Raw genomic sequence first — 26,285 nt, forward strand, 5'->3', positions numbered from 1 at the left:
AATGAGAAATACGTTTGTTTATTCACCGTCGACACTGGATTCAGTGTCCGTGTCTGTGTCTGTGTCGACCGACTGAGGTAAATGGGCGTTTTTAACGCCCCTGACGGTGTTTCTGAGACGCCTGGACCGGTACTAATAGTTTGTCGGCCGTCTCACGTCGTCAACCGACCTTACAGCGTGTTGACATTCTCACGTAATTCCCTAAATAAGCCATCCATTCCGGTGTCGACTCCCTAGAGAGTGACATCACCATTACAGGCAATTTCTCCGCCTCCTCACCAACATCGTCCTCATACATGTCGACACACACGTACCGACACACAGCACACACACCGGGAATGCTCTGACAGAGGACAGGACCCACACTAGCCCTTTGGGGAGACAGAGGGAGAGTTTGCCAGCACACACCAAAACGCTATAATTATATAGGGACAACCTTATATAAGTGTTTTCCCTTATAGCATCTTTATATATATCTCAATATCGCCAAAATCAGTGCCCCCCCTCTCTGTTTTAACCCTGTTTCTGTAGTGCAGTGCAGGGGAGAGCCTGGGAGCCTTCTCTCCAGGCTTTCTGTGAGAGAAAATGGCGCTGTGTGCTGAGGAGATAGGCCCCGCCCCTTTTTCGGCGGGCTCGTCTCCCGCTATTTAGTGAATCTTGGCAGGGGTTAAATATCTCCATATAGCCTCTGGGGGCTTTATGTGAGGTATTTTTCGCCAAAAAAGGTTTTCATTTGCCTCCCAGGGCGCCCCCCTCCCAGCGCCCTGCACCCTCAGTGACTGCCGTGTGAAGTGTGCTGAGAGGAAAATGGCGCACAGCTGCAGTGCTGTGCGCTACCTTTAGAAGACTGCAGGAGTCTTCAGCCGCCGATTCTGGACCTCTTCTTACTTCAGCATCTGCAAGGGGGCCGGCGGCGCGGCTCCGGTGACCATCCAGGCTGTACCTGTGATCGTCCCTCTGGAGCTGATGTCCAGTAGCCAAGAAGCCAATCCATCCTGCACGCAGGTGAGTTCACTCCTTCTCCCCTAAGTCCCTCGTTGCAGTGATCCTGTTGCCAGCAGGACTCACTGTAAAATAAAAAACCTAAGCTAAACTTTCTCTAAGCAGCTCTTTAGGAGAGCCACCTAGATTGCACCCTTCTCGGCCGGGCACAAAAATCTAACTGGAGTCTGGAGGAGGGTCATAGGGGGAGGAGCCAGTGCACACCACCTGATCGGAAAGCTTTACTTTTTGTGCCCTGTCTCCTGCGGAGCCGCTATTCCCCATGGTCCTTTCAGGAACCCCAGCATCCACAAGGACGATAGAGAAAATACCATACCTCCCAACTTTCTTTACTTGTGGAGCGGGACACTCGGGTGGCGAAGTCACTCGCGCTCCCGAAAAGGGGCGTGACCTATGAAAAGGGGGCGTGGCTTCACGGGAGAACCCGCAATCGCGGGCCACGCCCCGTTTTCGTCACTGAGGGGGCATGCCCAGCGCTCTGTGAGCCGCTGGCATGCTCCCTCTCCCTCTGACTCCACTGAATAGACGCTGTGCGCATGCTAAGCAGAGCAGCGATTGACAGAGCCTCCCAACTGACCCGGGTGGGACAGCGGGACAGTCCCCAAAACACGGGACTGTCCCGCGAAAATCGGGACAGTTGGGAGGTATGATAATACAATGAACCAGCACTGCGTATTGGTAACTGTGAATAAAACAATAAGAATATATGACGCACCCCATAGATGCAATGGAGTCCGTACCATACGCTGGGGTGGAAAAGACTAAACCAGGTATGTAGCCAGAGAAAAAATAGTCAGCTGCTGTTTTGATACTAATGCATATAGCAATTTAATAAGAGATTCAATTTAAAGAATTACCTTAAAATAGACATACTAAAACATGAGTAACGTGCAAAAACAGGGAACAGCATAAATGGTTAATAACTCCACACAGACTGACACTTTGGTTAGTGCAAGAGTTCTTCAATCAAAATTGAGTAGCATGCGCATGCATGTGATTAAGCGTTAGTAGCTCCACACAGACTGAGTTTGCTTAATGGAAAGTTCTACAGTCAAAACTGAATGGCATATGGGTGCAGCCAGTGGAAGGGGATAACTGTACTTACTTCTCACACACAGTATGAGGTGCTGGGGATCATACTTCACCCTTCCAGTGTGTATAGGAGCGCTCCTTTGAAATGCACAGTCCCGTGTATCCTCCTATGTGTCCTCCTGCTTGGTCCACTGAAGCTTGGAGATCCCAGTGCTGGGTGCTGGGGGACTTGTGGCTGTGTCCACGGGACGCACACTTTGCAGCGGCTGTGTGAGGGTGAGGAACGCCTGTGTATGTCGCGTACCGCGACTTCCGGGTTCGGCTACCGGACTTTGCATTCCAAATGTGGTCCACCTATATACAAGTCACCTGATGCGTTTCTCCGCCCACAAAGGTGGCGGTTTCATCAGAGGGTATGATCCCCAGCACCTCATACTGTGTGTGAGTAGTAAGTACATTTATCCCCCTCCACTGGCTGCACCCATATGCCATTCAGTTTTGACTGTAGAACTTTCCATTACGCAAACTGTCAATCTCTGTGGAGCTACTACCGCTTAATCACATGCATGCGCATGCTACTCAATTTTTATTGAAGAACTCTTGCACTAACTAAAGTGTCAGTCTGTGTGGAGTTATTAACCAATTATGCTATCCCCTGTTTTTGCACGTGTTACTCATGTTTTAGTATGTCTATTTTAAGGTAATTCTTAAATTAAATCTTTTATTAAATTGCTATATGCATTTGCAACAAAACAGCAGCTGACGATTTTTTCTGTGCGCCTTCATTTATTTGATTTGTTCATTCACACATTTCAGGTGGATTTCCAGGTCCACATTGTGAAGGCAGCCAAATAATTGTCTTTTTATCTAATCCTAATTAGTATATTTGTATTTAATCTAGCGCCCGACACATTGTATGTTGTTGTTCATGTAGCCAGAGACACACATTAGGTAATCCAAAAACAGGCATATTATATATACACACACATGCACAGTATTATAGTAAAATCACAGACACACAGTATAGGTCCATAGGTGAATGATACAAGCAGAGACTGGAACCGCCACATCAACACAATAAATACAGCCCAGCGACTGACTGTGTAATGAATAAGGTGATAATTTTTGGTCAATGAGTTAACAGGTTTCCATTCTAGCCCTTGGTCTTACTGGCAGACAATGTGTGAGCATATGGGCTCTGATGTGCCAAAATTGTCAGGCTCATAATTAACTGATTAGAATACATATGGTGTTCTCAGTCACACTAAATCTCTCCTTAACATAAAAAACACAGGGAACTAGTCAGTGTGTCAGCACGTCCTCCCAGCATCGCTCTCTTCATTAATGTTTCATATAGAGCCAAATGCGTTGCAATAAAATGGCTATTAATGTAATTATGTTTACAGTGATTTTGCCGTCTGTGCAGCTGGGGCAGTTATTAGAAGACTCTGTTTGGCAATGCGCTGCTCCTCTCCTAGAGGTGAGATGAGGACTGAGTACTGTATTGGGCTCTCTGGAACTCATAAGTCAGAGGTGTCAGTGGCACACTGCAGAAGAGCGTACTGTCACGTCTCAGAGTCCCATACTGAGAATCTGTTGTCACCGTGCGAGAAGGAAAGAGTGTTCTCCCTGCCAACACAAGCTGCTTGCTGCAGGAAACCCTGGGAGGACTCTTACATTGCAACACTGGTACATGGCCACTATAATCGCAGCCATGAGATGTTAGTCTGGACTACAGTATATCCACATTATGTCGCTCCCTTACCACAAATCACTTGATTATGGTGAGATTCTGGTTCAAAATGAAAATAGTCAATCAAACCCAAGTGAGATGATTTGCAATAATTTTATCAGCTTTTCTGCAAAGTTCAGATAGGTCATAGGAACAGGACAACTCATTAGCATAACACGCCTGTAATGTCTGCAGTGCCAGGATGAGTGTCGACAGTGGTGAGCACCGATCTCTGCTATATTGGAGGCGCGCCCTATGCAAAAACATCTAACACCTTTAATGTACACTTACTTTGCTATTGGTAAAAGGAATACAAATCATTGGTAAAGTGTCTTATTAAGGAGTGGAGGATATTCATATTACTTTATAGAAAGGTAGGGGCTATTATAATTATCCAGAAAGAAAACACATATAAGTTAGTAATAATGTCAGTGAGGAACACAGCTACACTCAATAACAAAAAGGGCTATGTCAAGAAGGGTATGTAGTCATTTTGAGGAATTCAATTGTTCTCCCTGCGGCTGCCACTAGATGGCACCTGATGGAGCAAGTCATCTGTTGCTCCATTCGGGCGTACATGTTGTCAGGGGGGCACATTTCAGTTTGCAGCCTGCTGTGGTGCGAGCAGAAATATGCGAAAACCCCATGGTTTGGGTGCTCTAATGGAAGTATGAGCACCCTAACCAGGACGTCGGACAGGTTTAGCCGCTTTGTGCCACAACCATCAAGAAGAGTGCTGGGAAAAAAGGGGCATTTTTGAGAAGGTAATATAGTATACAATAGACATGCTTCTCTGAATTATAAGCTCCGTAAACTGGGTGTAAGCTCCGTAAACCGGGTCATGGAAACCACTGAAGAGCTGTAGCAGTACAGGGTATTTTAATTATTATTGATCTTTATAGTTAACGGCATATCGGTACACAAAGGGTTTTTCCAACACTTGGACCACAAGCCAAGTTTTTTCCCAACGTCCCATGTTTATTTGCACTGCTGGCCTGGAAAGATTCCACACTTAGCAGCAATACGTTCTAATCACCTGACACGTATTTATTAAATTAATATAAATGGATCAGCCAGACAGCTAAAATCACTGTTATACCTGTAGCTTTGCTATCTAGTCACCAATTACCTCCATCTCAGCACTGTGCCTGTGTAGTCTCTGCAGAATCTCCTCCGACTCCCGAAGACGGCGGCTGAGCTGAGGTGTGTGCTCTGATGGGGTCAACTCGCTGTCATACGAATCCAGGATCGCCCTCATTCCATCTCGTTCCTGGAGAAATTGGCAAGCAAAAGAAGGAGACGTGTCATTCATCAGATGTATCGCCAAACACCAGATTGCAATAATGTTACATGCAAATAGTGAGCCAACTCATATGAAACGGGTTTCAATTTAATGCTCACTTTTTTACTAACCAATCAGAACATGGAATTATCAACTTTAACATCATTCAGATACTAGACTTCATATTGGTGTTACAACCAAACAAAGGATGTAACTGAACTCAGCAGATACAGGACTGTATTCACAGTGACTTATATCCCCCATACACATTTATGTCACGCGTCGGATACACCCACAGTGACGTCTATTACCTATACAAATTTATGCCACGCGTTGGATACACCCACAGTGACTTATATCACCCATACACATTCATGCCACGCGTCGGATATACCCACAGTGACGTCTATTACCTATACAAATTTATGCCACGCGTTGGATACACCCACAGTGACTTATATCACCCATACACATTCATGCCACGCGTCGGATATACCCACAGTGACTCCTATCACCCATACACAATTATGCTACGTGTCAGATACTTCCAGTGACTTATATCCCCCATACACATTTATGCCACGCGTCAGATACACCCACAGTGACTGATATCACCCATACACATTTATGCTACGTGTCAGATACATGCAGTGACTTTTATCACCCATACACATTTCTAACCTTGTGAAGATATTAGAACACCATACATTGGCTAATAATCTATGCTTTCCATATACCCACATAGAATTGTATCGGTATAATAAGATTTTACTTACCGATAAATCTATTTCTCGTAGTCCGTAGTGGATGCTGGGACTCCGTCAGGACCATGGGGATAGCGGCTCCGCAGGAGACAGGGCACAAAATTTAAAAGTTTGACCACTAGGTGGTGTGTACTGGCTCCTCCCCCTATGACCCTCCTCCAAGCCTCAGTTAGGATACTGTGCCCGGACGAGCGTACACAATAAGGAAGGATTTTGAATCCCGGGTAAGACTCATACCAGCCACACCAATCACACCGTACAACTTGTGATCTGAACCCAGTTAACAGTATGACAAACGTAGGAGCCTCTGAACAGACGGCTCACAACAATAACAACCCGATTTTTTTGTAACAATAACTATGTACAAGTATTGCAGACAATCCGCACTTGGGATGGGCGCCCAGCATCCACTACGGACTACGAGAAATAGATTTATCGGTAAGTAAAATCTTATTTTCTCTGACGTCCTAGTGGATGCTGGGACTCCGTCAGGACCATGGGGATTATACCAAAGCTCCCAAACGGGCGGGAGAGTGCGGATGACTCTGCAGCACCGAATGAGAGAACTCCAGGTCCTCCTTAGCCAGGGTATCAAATTTGTAGAATTTTACAAACGTGTTCTCCCCTGACCACGTAGCTGCTCGGCAGAGTTGTAATGCCGAGACCCCTCGGGCAGCCGCCCAAGATGAGCCCACCTTCCTTGTGGAATGGGCCTTGACAGATTTAGGCTGTGGCAGGCCTGCCACAGAATGTGCAAGTTGAATTGTACAAATCACAAGTTGAATTTGTACAAATAGTACAAATCCAACGAGCAATCGTCTGCTTAGAAGCAGGAGCACCCAGCTTGTTGGGTGCATACAGTATAAACAGCGAGTCAGATTTTCTGACTCCAGCCGTCCTTGAAATATATATTTTCAATGCTCTGACAACGTCCAGCAACTTGGAATCCTCCAAATCGCTAGTAGCCGCAGGCACCACAATAGGCTGGTTCAGGTGAAACGCTGAAACCACCTTAGGCAGAAAGTGAGGACGCGTCCGCAGTTCTGCCCTGTCCTAATGGAAAATCAGATATGGGCTTTTATACGATAAAGCCGCCAATTCTGACACTCTCCAGGCTGAAGCCAGGGCCAGTAGCATGGTTACTTTCCATGTAAGATATTTCAAATCCACCGATTTGAGTGGCTCAAACCAATGGGATTTGAGAAAATCCAAAACTACATTAAGATCCCACGGTGCCACTGGGGGCACAACCGGGGGCTGTATATGTAGTACTCCTTTTACAAAAGTCTGGACTTCAGGAACTGAAGCCAATTCTTTCTGGAAGAAAATCGACAGGGCCGAAATTTGAACCTTAATGGACCCTAATTTGAGGCCCATAGACAATCCTGTTTGCAGGAAATGTAGGAATCGACCCAGTTGAAATTCCTCCGTCGGGGCCTTCCTGGCCTCACACCACGCAACATATTTTCTCCAAATGCGGTGATAATGTTGTGCAGTCACCTCCTTCCTGGCTTTTACCAGGGTAGGGATGACCTCTTCCGGAATGCCTTTTTCCCTTAGGATTCGGCGTTCAACCGCCATGCCGTCAAACGCAGCCGCGGTAAGTCTTGGAATAGACACGGTCCCTGCTGAAGCAGGTCCCGTCTTAGAGGTAGAGGCCACGGATCTTCCGTGAGCATCTCCTGAAGTTCCGGGTACCAAGTTCTTCTTGGCCAATCCGGAGCCACGAGTATCGTTCTTACTCCCCTTTGCCGTATAATTCTCAGTACTTTTGGTATGAGAGGCAGAGGAGGAAACACATACACTGACTGGTACACCCATGGTGTTACCAGAGCGTCTACAGCTATTGCCTGAGGGTCTCTTGACCTGGCGCAATACCTGTCCAGTTTTTTGTTGAGGCGGGACGCCATCATGTCCACCATTGGTCTTTCCCAATGGACCACAATCATGTGGAAGACTTCTGGATGAAGTCCCCACTCTCCCGGGTGCAGATCGTGTCTGCTGAGGAAGTCTGCTTCCCAGTTGTCCACTCCCGGGATGAACACAGCTGACAGTGCTAACACATGATTTTCTGCCCAGCGGAGAATCCTTGCAGCTTCTGCCATTGCCCTCCTGCTTCTTGTGCCGCCCTGTTTACGTGGGCGACTGCCGTGATGTTGTCCGACTGAATCAACACCGGCTGACCCTGAAGCAGAGGTTTTGCCAGGCTTAGAGCATTGTAGATTGCTCTTAGCTCCAGTATATTTATGTGAAGAGACATCTCCAGGCTTGACTCGTGCATGGAATCTGCCGAATGGAATCGCTTCGTAAGAAGCTACCATTTTTCCCAGGACTCTTGTGCATTGATGCACAGATACTTTTCCTGGTTTTAGGAGGTTCCTGACTAGATCGGATAACTCCCTGGCTTTCTCCTCCGGAAGAAATACCTTTTTCTGAACAGTGTCCAGAATCATCCCTAGGAACAACAGACGTGTCGTCGGGATCAGTTGGGATTTTGGAAAATTCAGAATCCACCCGTGTTGTTGGAGCACTACCTGGGTTAGTGCTACTCCGACCTCCAGCTGTTCTCTGGATCTTGCCCTTATCAGGAGATCGTCCAAGTAAGGGATAATTAAGACGCCTTCTCTTCGAAGAAGGATCATCATTTCGGCCATTACCTTGGTAAAGACCCGGGGTGCCGTGGACAATCCAAACGGCAGCGTCTGAAACTGATAATGACAGTTTTGGACCACGAACCTGAGGTACCCTTGGTGTGAAAGACAAATTGGAACATGAAGGTAAGCATCCTTGATGTCCAAGGACACCATAAAATCCCCTTCTTCCAGATTCGCTATCACTGCTCTGAGTGACTCCATCTTGAACTTGAATTTTTGTATGTACAGGTTCAGAGATTTTAGATTTAGAATCGGTCTTACCGAGCCGTCCGGCTTCGGTACCACAAATAGCGTGGAGTAATACCCCTGTCCCTGTTGTAGGAGGGGTACCTTGACTATCACCTGCTGAGAATACAGCTTGTGAATGGCCTCCAATACCGTCGCCCTGTCGGAGGGAGACGTTGGCAAAGCAGACTTTAGGAAACGGCGAGGAGGGGACTTCTCGAATTCCAACCTGTAACCCTGAGATACTACCTGCAGGATCCAGGGGTCCACCTGCGAGTGAGCCCACTGTGCGCTGAAATGTTTGAGGCGACCCCCCACCGCCCCTGAGTCTGCTTGTAAGGTCCCAGCGTCATGCTGACGCCTTTGTAGAAGCCGGGGAGGGCTTCTGCTCCTGGGAAGGAGCTGCTTGTTGCAGTCTCTTACCCTTTCCTTTGCCTCGGGGCAAATAGGAATGTCCTTTTGCTCGTTTGTTCTTATAGGAACGAAAGGACTGCGGCTGAAAAGCCTGCGGCTTTTTCTGCTGGGAGGTGACCTGGGGTAAAAAGGTGGATTTTCCGGCCGTTGCCGTGGCCACCAGATCCGATAGACCGACCCCAAATAATTCCTCCCCCTTATACGGCAATACTTCCATATGTTGTTTGGAATCCGCATCGCCGAACCACTGGCGCGTCCATAAACTTCTTCTGGCAGATATGGACATCGCACTTACTCTTGATGCCAGAGTGCAAATATCTCTCTGTGCATCTCGCATATAAAGAAATGCATCCTTTAACTGCTCTATAGTCCGTAAAATACTGTCCCTATCCAGGGTATCAATATTTTCAGACAGTGACTCCGACCAAGCCACGCCAGCACTGCACATCCAGGCTGAGGCGATTGCTGGTCTCAGTATAACACCCGTATGTGTGTATATACTTTTTAATGTATTCTCCAGCCTCCTATCAGCTGGATCCTTGAGGGCGGCCGTATCAGGAGACGGTAACGCCACTTGCTTTGATAAGCGTGTGAGCGCCTTATCCACCCTAGGAGGTGTTTCCCAGCGCGCCCAAACCTCTGGCGGGAAAGGGTATAATGCCAATAACTTCTTTGAAATTAGCAGTTTTCTATCTGGGGTAACCCACGCTTCATCACACACTTCATTCAGTTCCTCTGATTCAGGAAAAACTATCGGTAGTTTTTTCACACCCCACATAATACCCCTTATTGTGGTACTTGCAGTATCAGAGATATGCAAAGCCTCCTTCATTGCCGTGATCATATAACGTGTGGCCCTACTGGAAAATACGTTTGTTTCTTCACCGTCGACACTGGATTCAGTGTCAGTGTCTGGGTCTGTGTCGACCGACTGAGGTAAAGGGCGTTTTACAGCCCCTGACGGTGTCTGAGACGCCTGGACAGGTACTAACTGGTTTGCCGGCTGTCTCATGTCGTCAACCGACTTTTGTAGCGTGCGGACACTATCCCGTAATTCCATAAACAAAGCCATCCATTCTGGTGTCGACTCCCTAGGGGGTGACATCACCATTACAGGCAATTGCTCCGCCTCCACGCCAACATCGTCCTCATACATGTCGACACACACGTACCGACACACAGCAGACACACAGGGAATGCTCTGATAGAAGACAGGACCCCACTAGCCCTTTGGGGAGACAGAGGGAGAGTTTGCCAGCACACACCCAAGCGCTATAAATATATATAGGGACAACCTTAATAAGTGTGTTCCCTTTATAGCAGCTCAAATATTATAAATATCGCCAATAAGTGCCCCCCCTCTCTGTTTTTACCCTGTTTCTGTAGTGCAGTGCAGGGGAGAGTCCTGGGAGCCTTCCTCGCAGTGGAGCTGGGCAGGAAAATGGCGCTGTGTGCTGAGGAGAATAGGCCCCGCCCCCTTTTCGGCGGGCTTCTTCTCCCGGTTTTTTTGGAACCTGGCAGGGGTTAAATACATCCATATAGCCCCAGGGGCTATATGTGATATATTTTAGCCAGAATAGGTATATTACATTGCTGCCCAGGGCGCCCCCCCCAGCGCCCTGCACCCTCAGTGACCGCTGGTGTGAAGTGTGCGGAGAGCAATGGCGCACAGCTGCAGTGCTGTGCGCTACCTCATGAAGACTGAGACGTCTTCTGCCGCCGGTTTCTGGACCTCTTCTCTATTCGGCTTCTGCAAGGGGGTCGGCGGCGCGGCTCCGGTGACCCATCCAGGCTGTACCTGTGATCGTCCCTCTGGAGCTAGTGTCCAGTAGCCTAAGAAGCAAATCCATCCTGCACGCAGGTGAGTTCACTTCTTCTCCCCTAAGTCCCTCGTTGCAGTGAGCCTGTTGCCAGCAGGACTCACTGAAAATAAAAAACCTAACAAACTTTTTCTAAGCAGCTCTTTAGGAGAGCCACCTAGATTGCACCCTGCTCGGACGGGCACAAAAACCTAACTGAGGCTTGGAGGAGGGTCATAGGGGGAGGAGCCAGTACACACCACCTAGTGGTCAAACTTTTAAATTTTGTGCCCTGTCTCCTGCGGAGCCGCTATCCCCATGGTCCTGACGGAGTCCCAGCATCCACTAGGACGTCAGAGAAATTATGATTTCTACAATATAAACCAAAAATAAAGGAAATCTACAATCTCCAAAAGCAGGCTGGTAATTGTTGTTATACAAAAGTAACAGAACTAGATTATATACCAGTATGCAGTATAATGTGATGTGTTTCCACATGGTTGTAATGTCACCTTGCAACATGTGGACATGCTTAACATGTAAACTTTAACCGTGTTTAACTTTTGACCGTGGCGCATACTGATGAAAGGTCAACATGATTAGAATGTTGACACATATAATCTTGGTGGCGCAGTGACATCACTCACCTACAACCACAGCTGACGCGGAGACCCGGTGGCGCCATCTGAGGAAGTGATTCCGGTGAGGCGTACGCTACCCCTTACGCTTACCCTAGCCCTCCTTCCCCACAGCCTAACAATCTGCACCCACAGCATAACCTTAATTGTTGGCATTGGGTCTGATTAGATGTGGACGGAGTGAGCATTGCTGTTGCAGCAATGCACAGATGTGGTAATGCGGCAGGAGACATCTAGTGTATGTAGACGCCTCCTGTATGCATGTGTTATATAGTGCTACATCTGAGGAAACAGCACCGGATCACTTGCGACACCATCAACCGGCTGAGTAACCCTTGAGGTCACGTAGGGCTGGCCGCCACAGCTCCTTCCCAAATGCCAGGAAATCTCTGTCAGAAGATTGAGACCCTGGCTTTGGCACTCCCACAAAATGAGTGCCAAGGCCAGGGAAATGACTGTCATCACTGCCCTCAAATGGCTGCAGCCGTAGAGTACATGTCAGGTGCATGAGCAAGGCACTGAACATTGGTACTTTCCGTCTGCTGCCAGACCTGCGTCAGGACCCCAATCAGGCCCATTGTGCAGAACGACAATATTTCACATGTTCCAGCCCACAACATTTCAATAATATTGATTATATGACTGTGTACATTGTGGCTGTATCCCCCATATACAGTCTCAGATATGAACTTGAAGCCACGCTTGGGCTCATGAAGGCAATGACTTTCAGTGATGGACTACATGGCTCTGCTTCACTGGAACTCTGATCAGTACTTAATACAAAGTTCTAGTTATTGAAACATTTTTTGGTCAACTATGTATTATGTAAGGTGTCCCTCTAGTCTGATCTAACAACTACTGTCATTTAGATCTATGGATACTTCAGCAAAACTTTGAGCAAAAAATGTATTCTGCAGTGGCCGCTTCCAGAATGGCCAAGATAATATAATGTGACTATGGGGGTGATTCAGACCTGATCGCTGGGCTGCTAACTTTGCAGTCCTGTGTTCAGATAGTCGCCGCCCCCATGGGGAGTGTAAATTCGCTGTGCAAAAGTGCAATCACATGTGTACGCCGAGCTGCAAATATCCACTGTGTGCAGTCTCTGCGCAGCCCAGGATTTACTCCTACAGTGCGATCACAACAGACTGATCGGGGCCGGAGCTGACGTCAGACACCCTCCCAGAAAATGTTTAGGAACGCCTGAGTTTTCCGGACACTCCCAGTAAACGGTCAGAAACCACCCACAAACGGCCTCTTCCTATCACGTCGCGAACGCCCGTGCGATTGGAATTTTCACAGCATCCTGTCGCTAACCATCAATGCCTGTTGTTGTCCAACGTGCGTGCGCATTGTGGTACATACGCAGTTATGACCTGATCACCCGCAGTGCGTAAACAGCAGCGATCAGGTCTGAAACACCCTCCTATACTGTCTTCTTACCAAAAACTTTGCTTGCAACATGTGGCCTGCCCGCAACGCATGCGTAAAAAGAAAAAAAACGGCCAAAGCATTGGTGGCTGTTTAAAGTAGGATTAGAACTTTCAGACAGTTTGATTGTTTTGAACAGGACTACATAAAAGTTCTACTAACCTAGAAAGAAACAAAGCAAATGACTAATTCAGAATCGGATCCCTGCACAGGACCATATCCCAGTGAGACCTAGGCTTAAAGGAAATGGTTTTGAAATATGTAAGAAGAATGAACTGCTTCATTTGTCATGCATGTTTATAAAGGTTACATGTGAGGTAGCAGCAGAGGTGCCTACCCTCCCTCATTCTGCAGGAGACTCCCTGAAATAGTAGCAATCTCCCTCACTCCCTGAATAGACCAGCAATCTCCCTGATTTACCACCAGTCCACGCCTGCACCATGTGCAGGCTAATATAACGTTAAGCTTATATTTTCTATTTTCACAGTAAATAGTCAATATAAAACATTAAGTTTGCATTGTCAGATATAACACAATGATATGCCAGCGCTGCATAAACTGTCAGCTCTATTTAACAGAGACAAATATGCTGGATCAGTATTGTTGCTGTTTAGATCTAGCCGGGAGACCGTCAGAGCAGAAGCTATTATTCCTGGAGCCCTTGTCCTACATTATGAGATACATCCTGGCCGGTATCCAGACACAGCCAGTTTTACAGCTACCGAATATCACCCTGGCAATAGATTAAATCTAGATTGGAACTATTTTACAAATGAGCCCTACTAACATTTTACTGTTACTTAGCTTTATAATCTGTCATCTTCTAAAGCTGCGGATCTGGAATGCCACCAAACTTCTCCTGCATTCCTTTAATCTGCAGTGCATCACGACAATTGCCAAATGAGATTTCCACAACGTAATCTTTGAAATACGGCCACCTGTGCTGATACTTAGAGACATTTGTGACGCTGAGACCCTATCAAACCATCTTAGCAGAAGACTGGACGAGAGGAGCCTACAGCTGTATTCCAAGTAAGTTATCATGGTGATAGATGGATTGGTTATGTTTTCTGCTACACAAAAAGCACAGGTTCTGCTGCATCAACAAGGTTGAAGGCATTTTGCATGTGTTGCCAAGTAGGAGATGCTGCCAAAAGATTGCTCCAGCCTGTCTTTGGGTAGTGAGTTAGCGATGACTTCGATGATCTAAGCTCTGAGAAAGCTGTCAGATAAGTGACATTATCAAACTTGTTTACACTTTGCAGGCATTGTGTTACACGCGGTGATACAGTGCTGCCTCCCTTGTGCATTTCACTCCATCATTTGTCTGCTTTTTTCACACCCAAAGGGGATCATGAAGCAGATGAAATCTACAGGAGAGAGGCTATTTTCCTGATTAATAATACAAGATATACTGTCATCTCTTGGACTAGGCAAATAAAAAAAAAAACAACACACTGCTGATTGCTGTAAGAGCAAATCACATGCAGTTACAAAGAAACTTCTCACACCGGGAAAAGCCCAGGAACAGAGTTTGCAGGGCATCCGAGAATTCAGCTGGAGATGGATCAAAGCTTGGAGATAAAGTTCCAACCAGTCAGCTCCTGTCATTTTTCAAACAGCCTGTAACATGGCAGTTAGGAGCCGATTGGCTAGTACTTTATCTCTCTCCAAGTTTTAATAAATCTGCCCCTTAGAGAGTTATAAAGGAGATTGCTTTGTACAAATCTCACTCTATTTAACAAAATTAAAGTTTCCTTTTAAAATTGTAAAACCCAATAAAACATGCTTATTCTCTCGGGAATGTCCAGGAAACTCACAAATTTTGTTGGCGTTCCAATGGGGGTGGACATTTGAAACCGACGGTTAGCATGCATCGATGTTCCCAATTTGTAGGAAATTATTTTTCATTTGATGCTGTGATTTCAATGGTTACCACCACCTTGTTTGATTCTGATGCATCATCTGATGTTTAACTGCATTCAGCTGCGGATACCCAAAACCAGCGTCCACAGCACAAGACCTTTCTGCGCGCACAGATGTACTAATTTCACTGCACACGCACATCAAACCTTGTGATGGCTACAAGTGATGGACAGGCATGTTGCAGTGGCGGCAAAGCAACCACTATTTGATGGCCATCCTGTGACGGTATTAAGTCCCACGGACACCAGGAACAGTGGTTACCCATCCCATATTCCACCCACTTCCTAGTGAAATGGGAGGGATCATGGGGAGATGTAATGACGCAGGTCTGGGCAAAGTTAATCATCATAGCCCACTCCCTCTGCGCAATGACATATGGCAAATGAGCAACTATATTTGTCAGTATGAAGACATGGCTGTAAAGAGGGGGTCTGAAAGCTAAAGCAATGTGCTAGCTCTATATACAGGAGGGTGTGCAGAGTCTAGCACAGAGCTTCAGAAAGTGGACAAACTCTTTAATGCAGCTATTCCCAAACGCAGTCCTCAAGGTACCCTAGCAGTCCCTGTTTTAAGGATATCCATGTTTGAGCACATATGACTTAATTCGCACCTCAGTCAAGTTTATTTAACAGTCTGTGCTCAACCATGGATATCCTTAAAATATGGACTGTTAAAAGGGAGTTATAACTGAGGATGGGGCCAGTGTGCAGACTCCGGGGGGCCCCCTTCTCTTTACGGCGCAGTAGACTATGACACTGTGCATGCCAAGGTATCCGGAAACATGTAGCCTGCCATGTTCCAGAGACTAATCACTACTGCGCTTGTGTGGCAGTCATTTTGCTGGTGATTTTTGCAGCGCTGCAGCACCGACGTGGGACTCCAGAAAGGTCAGTCATTGAACATGGGTGCAGTGTGGGCCCTCCTAAACCCATTAGGGTGCCTTGAGGGACTGCTTTAAGGAGTGGTTTTGCCTTTGGAAGCAAATAGTAAGATGCAGTCAATGACATCAGAATGGTCAGTGCCCTTCGGGCCATCTTTTATTGACATTTACTGTACACTACTGTAGATAGTGTATAAAGTACAATTATAATAACATTGTTATAGAATTAGAGAAAGTAAGAGTTTGGCTTTATCACGGAATAGAAGCTAACGAGCTGTACAGAGAACATGGCAGATAATAAAAAAGGTCAATGACTGGTAATGTTTGGAGTCACAGATACCATAAAATGAATTGTTCCCAGTGCTGGGGAAGGGTCAAGCAGTCACACTTATAGGAGAGCTGGCCAAATACAGGGCCTGACCTCTGAAAGTACAGAAAGAATATCCCGAGGCTCTGATCTAACCTGAGCCCATCATTCTCAGTTACTGTAGTCCCCAGTCCCTATAAAACAGATAGTTATTGTTTACAATGTGGAGAATGAACCCCTTCAGGGCACAGGCAATTCAGGAAAGAGAATTCGTCACAGAAACAGATTGAATACACAAAATGGACTTAACACCAAGCAAACATGCGGAGAATGAAGACAAATGTTCACAAGAGCCTGAGATGTAATGACTTCACAGCTAAAATATACTGCCACTAGGGCAACATCAATGACTTTACTGAGAACATCTGTTTATACAGGTTGAGTATCCCTTATCCAAAATGCTTGGAACCAGAGGTATTTTGGATATCGGATTTTTTCCGTATTTTGGATTAATTAGATACAGGTTGAGTATCCCATATCCAAATATTCCGAAATACGGAATATTCCGAAATACGGAATTTTCTGAGTGAGATAGTGAAACCTTTTTTTTTTTTATGGCTCAATGTACACAAACTTTGTTTAATACACAAAGTTATTAAAAATATTGTATTAAATGACCTTCAGGCTGTGTGTATACGGTGTATATGAAACATAAATGAATTGTGTGAATGTCGACACACTTTGTTTAATGAACAAAGTTATAAAAAATATTGGCTAAAATTACCTTCAGGCTGTGTGTATAAGGTATATATGAAACATAAATGCATTCTGTGCTTAGACTTAGGTCCCATCACCATGATATCTCATTATGGTATGCAATTATTCCAAAATACGGAAAAATCCCATATCCAAAATACCTCTGGTCCCAAGCATTTTGGATAAGGGATACTCAACCTGTACCATAATGAGATATCATGGTGATGGGACCTAAATCTAAGCACAGAATGCATTTATGTGTCATATACACCTTATACACACAGCCTGAAGGTCATTTTAGGCAATATTATTTATTAATTTGCGCCTTAAACAAAGTGTGTGTACATTCACACAATTCATTTATGTTTCATATACACATTATACACACAGCCTGAAGGTCATTTAATACAATATTTTTAATAACTTTGTGTATTAAACAAAGTTTGTGTACATTGAGCCATCAGAAAACAAAGGTTTCACTATCTCACTCTCACTCAACAAAGTCCGTATTTCGGAATATTCCGTATTTCGGAATATTTGGATATGGGATACTCAACCTGTATAAGGTTTGCTTTAAAAAGTAAATACAGGTTGAGTATCCCATATCCAAATATTCCGAAATACGGAATATTCCGAAATACGGACTTTTTTGAGGGAGAGTGAGATAGTGAAACCTTTGTTTTTTGATGGCTCAATGTACACAAACTTTGTTTAATACACAAAGTTATTAAAAATATTGTATTAAATGACCTTCAGGCTTTGTGTATAAGGTGTATATCAAACATAAATGAATTGTGTGAATGTAGACACACTTTGTTTAATGCACAAAGTTATAAAAAATATTGGCTAAAATTACCTTCAGGCTGTGTGTATAAGGTGTATATGTAATATAAATGCATTCTGTGCTTAGATTTAGGTCCCATCACCATGATATCTCATTATGGTATGCAATTATTCCAAAATACGGAAAAATCCCATATCCAAAATACCTCTGGTCCCAAGCATTTTGGATAAGGGAGACTCAACCTGTAATAAAAAAAACCTAAATCTAGCTCTGCTGAACACTGATAGCATGACACTTTATATTCACCAATTCTGAGAATGGGGAAGCAGGAACCAGATCAAGTGTACATTATACCTGAAGAATGACTGGAGGCTAAGAGGATAGGGAAATATATGGCGTCTGACAATATTATACAGGGCACATGACACAAGTCCATAGTCATTCCATGGTTGAACACAGACTGTTAAATAAAATTGGCTGAGGAGCTAATTAAGGTATATGTGCTCAAGCATGGATATCTATATAATAAATCACCAATGGTCTGTCACGATTCCGTCATACGCAGTGGGAGCCAGGCAGCACCATCCCCCTCTAATGGCAAAGACAGATGGGACAGCACACAGAAGACGATGCCAGACTTCCCAACTGTCCTGATTTTGAAATCATTAGTCCCGCTCCCCTCACCCCTAAATGTTAGGTAGTACACAATGTTATTCGCGGCTGAGAGAGCAGATGTCCACAGCAGGGATGCCTGCCTTCATGGGGCAGACACAACAAATATCTATAAACTTCTTATTCAAACCCACTACTTCAGAGAGGAGGCGAGAGACAGGTGACAGATGAGACTGAACGCCAAATTAGCAACTTAATTCTCCAACAGATGAGGTGAGCTACACCTTCACTAGTGAAAGATGACCTGAAAGATGATTGTGGAGAAGTTGCACTTAGGCTTCGTTGTAGGTAGATTATGGATAATATTGTCAGTGCAATTTCCAGAGGAATCGACATCCGATTGTTGGCCATCCTCTCCCCAAACTTACAGGTGGTCATCCCAACGTAAGAAAGTCCACACGGATTTGAATGACTGGCAGACAAGACCTGGCTCTTGACACAAAGACCAGGTTGTTTTAAGTGCACACATGATTTCTGGGCCAAGTTTCCCGCATCCTCAAAATGGTGATATCATCCAAATCAGTTACAAGTTACATTGTCTTTCGGACTTTGTTGTTTATTTACTCACCTGCCCGTGTGGACTTTCTTACGTTGGGATGACAACCTGTAAGTTCAGGGAGAGGATGGCCAACCATCGGATGTCGATTCGACAAGCGCTTTCCTCTGGAGCTACTGACAAACCTGTGGCACTTCACTTTTTGACGTTGGGTCACCAATTACCGAACCTTAGATGCCGTATCATTGACTGGGTGCCGCCCCGGTTCGCGGAGGAGATCGAACACTGTTGCTGAGGAAGCATGAGGCGCGTTGGATCTTTCGCCTTGAGACTGTGGCCCCACATGGCCTAAATGAATGCAATCCACTCAATATTGTTCTACGTTGATTTTTGTAAACTACTATATCGCACTGTACTTTTTGAAGTGGGGACATGCCAGTAATGATATGCCTCTCCTTCAACTAATTTTTGGACCAACACACTCAGTTTTGTTATTTTGTCCTTTATTGTATTTGTTTGGTTATACATGTGCTTTTTTGCATATATTCTTTATTTGCTTTGCTTAGGTATGTAATTTTTTTGTGTCTGTCTAGTTAGATTTGGCACAAGAAGTTTATTATGATTATTATTATGTTTTTTTGTTCTTGATCTGTATGTTCTCCCTGCCTGATAGGCTCCATTTTATCCTTTTGGAGTCCTAATATATCAAATATACCAAATTTGTGGCTTGACAACTGAATCCTTTTTCCACTATGGCCTTTATCCGTTTTGGTGCATAATGTTTGTAGATAGTCGGGTCTATGTCCCCTATAGTCATAATGGCCACTGCTGGTGGAATTTGACCGGCTATTGCTGTGGTGCGCTCCACTTGCTCTATGTGGAGCGCACTCGCGGCAAAGGTTGTCAGGGATGCTCTGCTTCCGGAAGCAGTAGTGACGTGATGTGCTCCACCGGTGTTTAGTGAAACGCATGATGGTGGATCCCGCTGTTTGTTTGATGAGTGCTTTACCTGTTTAGGACACTGATGGTTTAGCCGTATGTGCCCTGCTTGATCCACTTGTTAATGTGATTGTGTTGGGGATAAGGATGTGTCTGCCTTTATTGGTATAAGTTGTTCTTTTACATAATTGTTGACCCAGGAAGTTATTTAATTTCGCATATTCAACCGATTGGTTGATTTGAATTTGCCGCCTTTTTTGGGACCTCCTGGGGGTACTTTAGGGGCCTGTCAGTCAGAGTTTGGTTGATGTTGGTGTGCTATGGAATGCAACAATATGCTGTAACGGATGATGCTGTGCTTATCCTGATGAAGGTCCGGAGTGGACCGAAACGTTGAGATCACCAACCAAGATGTTAATGTGAGGAATAAAAAATATTTTTAATATTTATTCTCCGGTGAGTGCACTTTTCCATTTTCTATATACTGACTTCTTTCTTTGGATTTCCCAAGTGTCAGCCCAGCCGTTGGATATTGATTTGATGAGAGTGCGACCCATATATGTTCATGTTTTATATATATATATATTTGTTTTTGGGGAACGCTCTAATTCAATAAGTTTAACTAATAAGGATATGAACAGAGGATACTCTTAACACCATATATATCACACCCAAAGATCATAATAATTTTCTTTTATTTATAAAATGTGAATAAAACATGTCTCAATAGAATTTGTTCACACAAGCATTCTGTCGAACATGCAAAAGGTATCAACTTGTCAAGGGTTTATTTTCTTTGTATATATCCCTTCACTTCTTGTTAATACAAGGTTAATACAATAAAATATTTAATTCAATGTGTTTCGTCTGTAGCGACTTCTTCAGGGGTGTCTTTGGATGTAAATAAAAGAGAATGTCTTATTCACAGCATGTTCATCAAATAATTGAATGTACATCAAATTGAACAATAATACCTGGTTTAGGGGACAATACATAATTAAGAGAATATTATATACTTAGGAGAGTATAACAATGTATAATTATTATCCATATGTGTACATCTTGGATAATATGGATAATAATTATACATTGTAAAACTGTCCTTAGTATATAATATTCTCTTAATTACGTATTGTCGCCTAAGGGGTATATGCAATTGCGGTCGAATTCCCGAAATTGTCGAATTTCGGGTCATTTTCGCCACAAAAAAAAATTTGCCTATGCAATTCAGTGCTTTCCGACCAAAAAACGGACTTTCAAAATTCGACTTTTTGAAATTCGAATTTTTGCAAATTCGACTTTTCTGCAATGATACAAGTGCTGCAATTCGACCAAAGCATATTCAATTCAAGTTTGGAAATTCGACAGCAGTGCTTTTAGACAGCAAATTCGTCATTTTCAATCCGCCACACTTTGGAGGGTGAAAACAATAAAAAAAAAATAAACATGTTTTTTTTTGGTGTTTTTTTTTTAGGAATAGCATATCTATTTATATTAGAAGGGATTAGGTACTTTTTTTTTTTTTTTTTTGGAGGCACAAATATTATTTATATATTTTTCAAAATATTATTTTTTTTTAATTGCTGGAACGGTAAAATCCTTTAAAAAAAATGGCGTGGGGTCCCCCCTCCAAAGCATAACCAGCCTCGGGCTCTTCGAGCTGGTCCTGGTTCTAAAAATGCGGGGGGGAAATTGACAGGGGATCCCCCGTATTTTTAAAACCAGCACCGGGCTCTGCGCCTGGTGCTGGTGCAAAAAATACGGGGGACAAAACGAGCAGGGGTCCCCCGTATTTTTCACACCAGCATCGGGCTCCACTAGCTGGACAGATAATGCCACAGCCGGGGGTCACTTTTATGCCGTGGCATTAAATATCCAACTAGTCACCCCTGGCCGGGGTACCCTGGGGGAGTGGGGACCCCTTCAATCAAGGGGTCCCCCCCCCCAGCCACCCAAGGGCCAGGGGTGAAGCCAGAGGCTGTCCCCCCCCATCCAATGGGTTGCGGATGGGGGGGCTGATAGCCTTTTGTGATAATGAAAAGAATATTGTTTTTTCCAGCAGTACTACAAGTCCCAGCAAGCCTCCCCCGCAAGCTGGTACTTGGTAAGTATGTGTGTGTCGGTAGTGTGTAATAAAGTTTTACTATCAAGGTGTCTGTGTACTGTTTTTATTTGGGTATTTTTTTTCCAGTAGTACTACAGGTACCAGCGGGCCCGTTTTTCTCCCGCATGCTGGTACTTGTGGTTCTCCAAGTACCAGCTTGCGGGGGAGGCTTGCTGGGACTTGTAGTACTACTGGAAAAAACAATATCTTTTTATTATCACAAAAGGCTATCAGCCCCCCCATCCGCAGCCCATTGGATGGGGGGGGGACAGCCTCGGGCTTCACCCCTGGCCCTTGGGTGGCTGGGGGGGGACCCCTTGATTGTAGGGGTCCCCACTCCCCCAGGGTACCCCGGCCAGGGGTGACTAGTTGGATATTTAATGCCACGGCCGCAGGGCACGGCATAAAAGTGACCCCCGGCTGTGGCATTATCTGTCCAGCTAGTGGAGCCCGATGCTGGTGTGAAAAATACGGGGAACCCCTGCTCGTTTTGTCCCCCGTATTTTTGGCACCAGCACCAGGCGCAGAGCCCGGTGCTGGTTTTAAAAATACGGGGGATCCCCTGTCAATTTTTTCCCCGCATTTTTAGAACCAGGACCAGCTCGAAGAGCCAGAGGCTGGTTATTCTTTGGAGGGGGGACCCCACGCCATTTTTTTTTTCCGGGTTTTTCCCGTTTTTTTAAATCGCGGCAAAATCCGCCAAATCGGACGATTTTCGCCCGCGGGTCTGTCGAATCCGTTTTGCATTGAATATGGTGAATTCCAGCAGCCACCTGCCGGAATTCACCTGTCGAATTGTGTCGAATTTAAAAACGGCGATAATTTGCCGCGATTCGCCGTGAATTGCATATACCCCTAAATCGGGTATTATTGTTCAATTTGATGTACATTCAATTATTTGATGAATATGCTGTAAATAAGACATTCATATAGGTTTTCTCCTTTTTCTACACTCAAAGACACCCCTGAAGAAGTCACTACAGACGAAACGCGTTAAGTGAAATATTTTATTGTATTAACAAGTAGTGAAGGGATATATAGAAAGAAAAAAAACTGACAAATTGATACATTTCACATGTTTGACAGAATGCTTGTGTGAACAAATTCTATTGAGAAATGTTTTATTTACATTTATAAATAAAAGAGTTTTTATTATCTTTGGGTGTGATATGAAAGGTGTTAATAGAGTATCCCCAGTTCATATCCTTATTAGTAAAACTTATCGAATTAGAGCGCTCCTTGAAAACAACTATTTATATTAAATCCTGCAGTCCCGTATTGGCAAGGGGCTTTTTGGGGATGCTGCCTAAGATTGGTTATCTATCTAGTAATAAAATATTTGGAATTAAAATATAGACTAACTACTAGCGCATAAGGAACCCATATTTTATTTATATATATATATATATATATATATATATATATATATATATATATATATATATATACACACACACACATACATAAACACACACTCCAAACCTTCAAGTGTACCCTGAAAATGAATCTCTTTAGACGAGTATATAAAATTCCGGAACTGCGCACATTTATTATTATCCTTTATTTATATGGCGCCACAAGGGTTCCGCAGCGCCCAATTACAGAGTACATATGCACATAATCAAAACAGGAAAACAGTGACTTACAGTTGAAGACAATATAGGACAAGTACAGGTTAACTAAGCATAACTACACCAGTAAATGACAGAGATAAGCTCCAGGTGGCCAAAAAACTGCGTGATTTGGGCAGTTGAGGATTATTAAAGTAAGAAAAGGATAAGCACATGAGGGTAGAGGGCCCTACTCGCGAGAGCTTACATTCTAAGGGGAGGGGTAGACAGACAGGGGTGACACAGATGGGGTACATAGAGAGTGTGGAACAGAGGGTTAGGATGAGATTTGGCTGAGTTTGGTAAAGAAATGGGTCTTAAGAGCCCGTTTGAAGTTTTGTAGAGAGGTGGAGAGCCTGAGGGGGAGAGGTAAAGAATTCCAGAGGAAGGGAGCAGCACGTGAAAAATCTTGGAGATAGGAGTGGGAGGAAGTAATCAGAAGACAGGAGAGTCGGCGTGCATTAGCAGAGCGAAGAGGACGGGTGGGAGAGTAAAGGGAGATAAGGTCAGAGATGTAAATGGGAGAGGAGTGGGTGAGTGCTTTGTATGTGAGTGTGAGAAGTTTGAATTGGATTCTGAAAGGGAAGGGAAGCCAGTGAAGAGCTTGTAGGAGAGGGGAGGTGGACGTAGTGCGTTTGGTGAGGAAGATAAGCCGCGCAGCAGCATTGAGGATAGATTGGAGTGTAGAGAGGTAATTGTCAGGGAGGGCAGTTAGGAGGAGATTACAGTAGTCCAGTCTGGAAATAATCAGTGAGTGAATAATGTTCTAAGTGGCATCCTGGGTGAGAAAAGGTCTGATCCTGGAAATGTTTTTGAGATGAAAATGACAGGTTTGCGAGAGGTGCTGAATGTGTGGTTAGAAGGAGAGGGAGGAGTCAAGGATTACACCAAGACAGCGTACTTGGGGGCTAGAGGAGATAGTCGTGCCATCAATGGATAATGAGATTGTGGGAGGTGAGGTTGTGCGGGAGGGTGGGAAGATGATCAGCTCAGTATTAGACATGTTGAGTTTAAGAAAGCGCTGGGACATCCAGGAAGAGATAGCAGAAAGAAACTTAGAGGTACGAGTGAGGAGAGCCGTGGAGAGATCAGGGGAGGAGAGGTAGATTTGAGTGTCATCAGCATAGAGGTGATACTGGAAGTTAAAAGAACTAATGAGTTCACCTAAAGAGGACGTATAGAGAGAGAAAAGGAGAGGACCAAGAACAGAACCTTGGGAGACACCAACAGTTAGTGGAAGTGGGGGCGAGGTAGCATCATGAGAGGAGACAGAGAAGGAACGATCAGAGAGGTAGGAGGACAGCCAGGAGAGGGCAGTGTTGCGTAGACCAAGAAAGTGAAGGATTTGCAGAAGGAGAGGGTGGTCCACAGTGTCAAAAGCAGCAGAGAGGTCAAGAAGAATAAGCAGAGAGTAGTGGCCCTTAGATTTGGCTGCATGGAAGTCATTGCAAACTTTTGTGAAAGCAGTTTCAGTGGAGTGGAGAGAGCGGAAACCAGACTGGAATGGGTCAAGCAGTGAGTGAGAGGAAATAAAGCCAGTGAGGCGATTATAGACAATACGCTCAAGTAGTTTGGAATCAAAGGGGAGGAGAGAGATGGGTCGATAGTTGGAGAGCGTTAGGATCAAGGGTAGGTTATTTAAGAATAGGGGAGAAGAGAGCATGCTTGAAGGCAGAGGGGACAGTGCCTGATGAGAGGGAGAGATTGAGAAGGTGGGCAAGATGGGAACAGGCAGAAGGAGAGAGGTAGCGGAGGAGGTGGGAGGGGATAGGGTCGAGTGGGGAGGTTGTGGCAGGGGGGGGGGGGAATGTATGAGGGCCATGACTTCCTCGCCAGATACATGGGAGAAAGATGTCAGAGTTGGTAAGAGGGAAGGGGAGGGGTGGCAAAGGATGGGTGGTGGCTGGTTGCTGGTCTGGTGGGATGTGATGTCCTGACGTAGGAGTCAATCTTGGATGTGAAATAAGTGGCAAAGTCAAGAGCAGACAATGAGAAAGGGAGAGGAGGTGGTGGGCAGAGGAGGGAGTTAACAGTGGCAAAGAAGCTCCGGGGGTTGGAAGACTGGGTAGAGATGAGGATTTTGAAGTATGATTGTTTAGCGAGGGAAAGGGCAGCACTGAATGATGAGAGCATGAATTTGAAATGGAGGAAGCCTGCTTTAGAGCGTCAAGAGCTGAAGTAAGAGATGCATTGTATAGGGATGTGGCTTGTTCAGGGCATGTGAGAGAGAGAAGAAGAGAGAGAAGTGAGTCAAACAGGGAGGATAGGGATGAGGCGTCAATAGCCTCAATGTTACACTTAGTGATGGTAGCCTTAGGAGGGAGAGATGGGGGAGCAGAGATAGATAAGTTGAATGAGAGCAAGTGGTGGTCAGAGAGGGGAAAAGGGGAATTGGAGAAATCAGAAATATCAAAGTGGTGAGTGAAAACCAGATCCAGTGAGCTCCAGCTCACATGGGAGAGTGAGGTGGTCCACTGGGAGAGACCAACTGAAGAGGTGAGGTTAAGGAGTTTAGAGGCAGTTTGTTTTGTGGGGTTATCGATAGGGATGTTGAAATCACCTAGGATAATGGAGGGAATGTCAGAAGAGAGGAAGTGAGGTAGCCAGGAAGCAAAGTTGTCGAGGAATTTGGGAGGAAATGTCAGGCGGACGGTAAATGACAGCAACATAACCTTCATAAATATTCATATCTAATCACATTCCCTCTGTACTGTCCACACAAATCCTCACATATTTTGTCTGTCTTAACTTTCACACTCTCCTGACCTCTGCCCAACATTGCTCTGTGACTATATCATACAGCCCACCAAGAACCATTGTAATCTGGCAGGACCATTA

General features: G+C 44.9%; 1 protein-coding gene across 5 annotated transcripts in view; it reads right to left on the bottom strand.

Moving 5' to 3' along the window:
- The window catches only part of MAD1L1 (mitotic arrest deficient 1 like 1), a 1,517,492-nt gene that overhangs the window by 893,764 nt on the left and 597,443 nt on the right, over positions 1-26,285 (bottom strand). For all 5 annotated transcript variants that reach the window (XM_063934609.1, XM_063934611.1, XM_063934608.1 and 2 more), the window contains exon 12: positions 4,896-5,036. In XM_063934609.1, coding sequence (XP_063790679.1) covers positions 4,896-5,036 — 141 coding nt within the window. The remainder of the gene's footprint in view (positions 1-4,895; positions 5,037-26,285) is intronic.

The sequence above is a fragment of the Pseudophryne corroboree genome, chromosome 7 (assembly GCF_028390025.1).
Source record: "Pseudophryne corroboree isolate aPseCor3 chromosome 7, aPseCor3.hap2, whole genome shotgun sequence".
Taxonomy (NCBI): Eukaryota; Metazoa; Chordata; class Amphibia; order Anura; family Myobatrachidae; genus Pseudophryne; species Pseudophryne corroboree.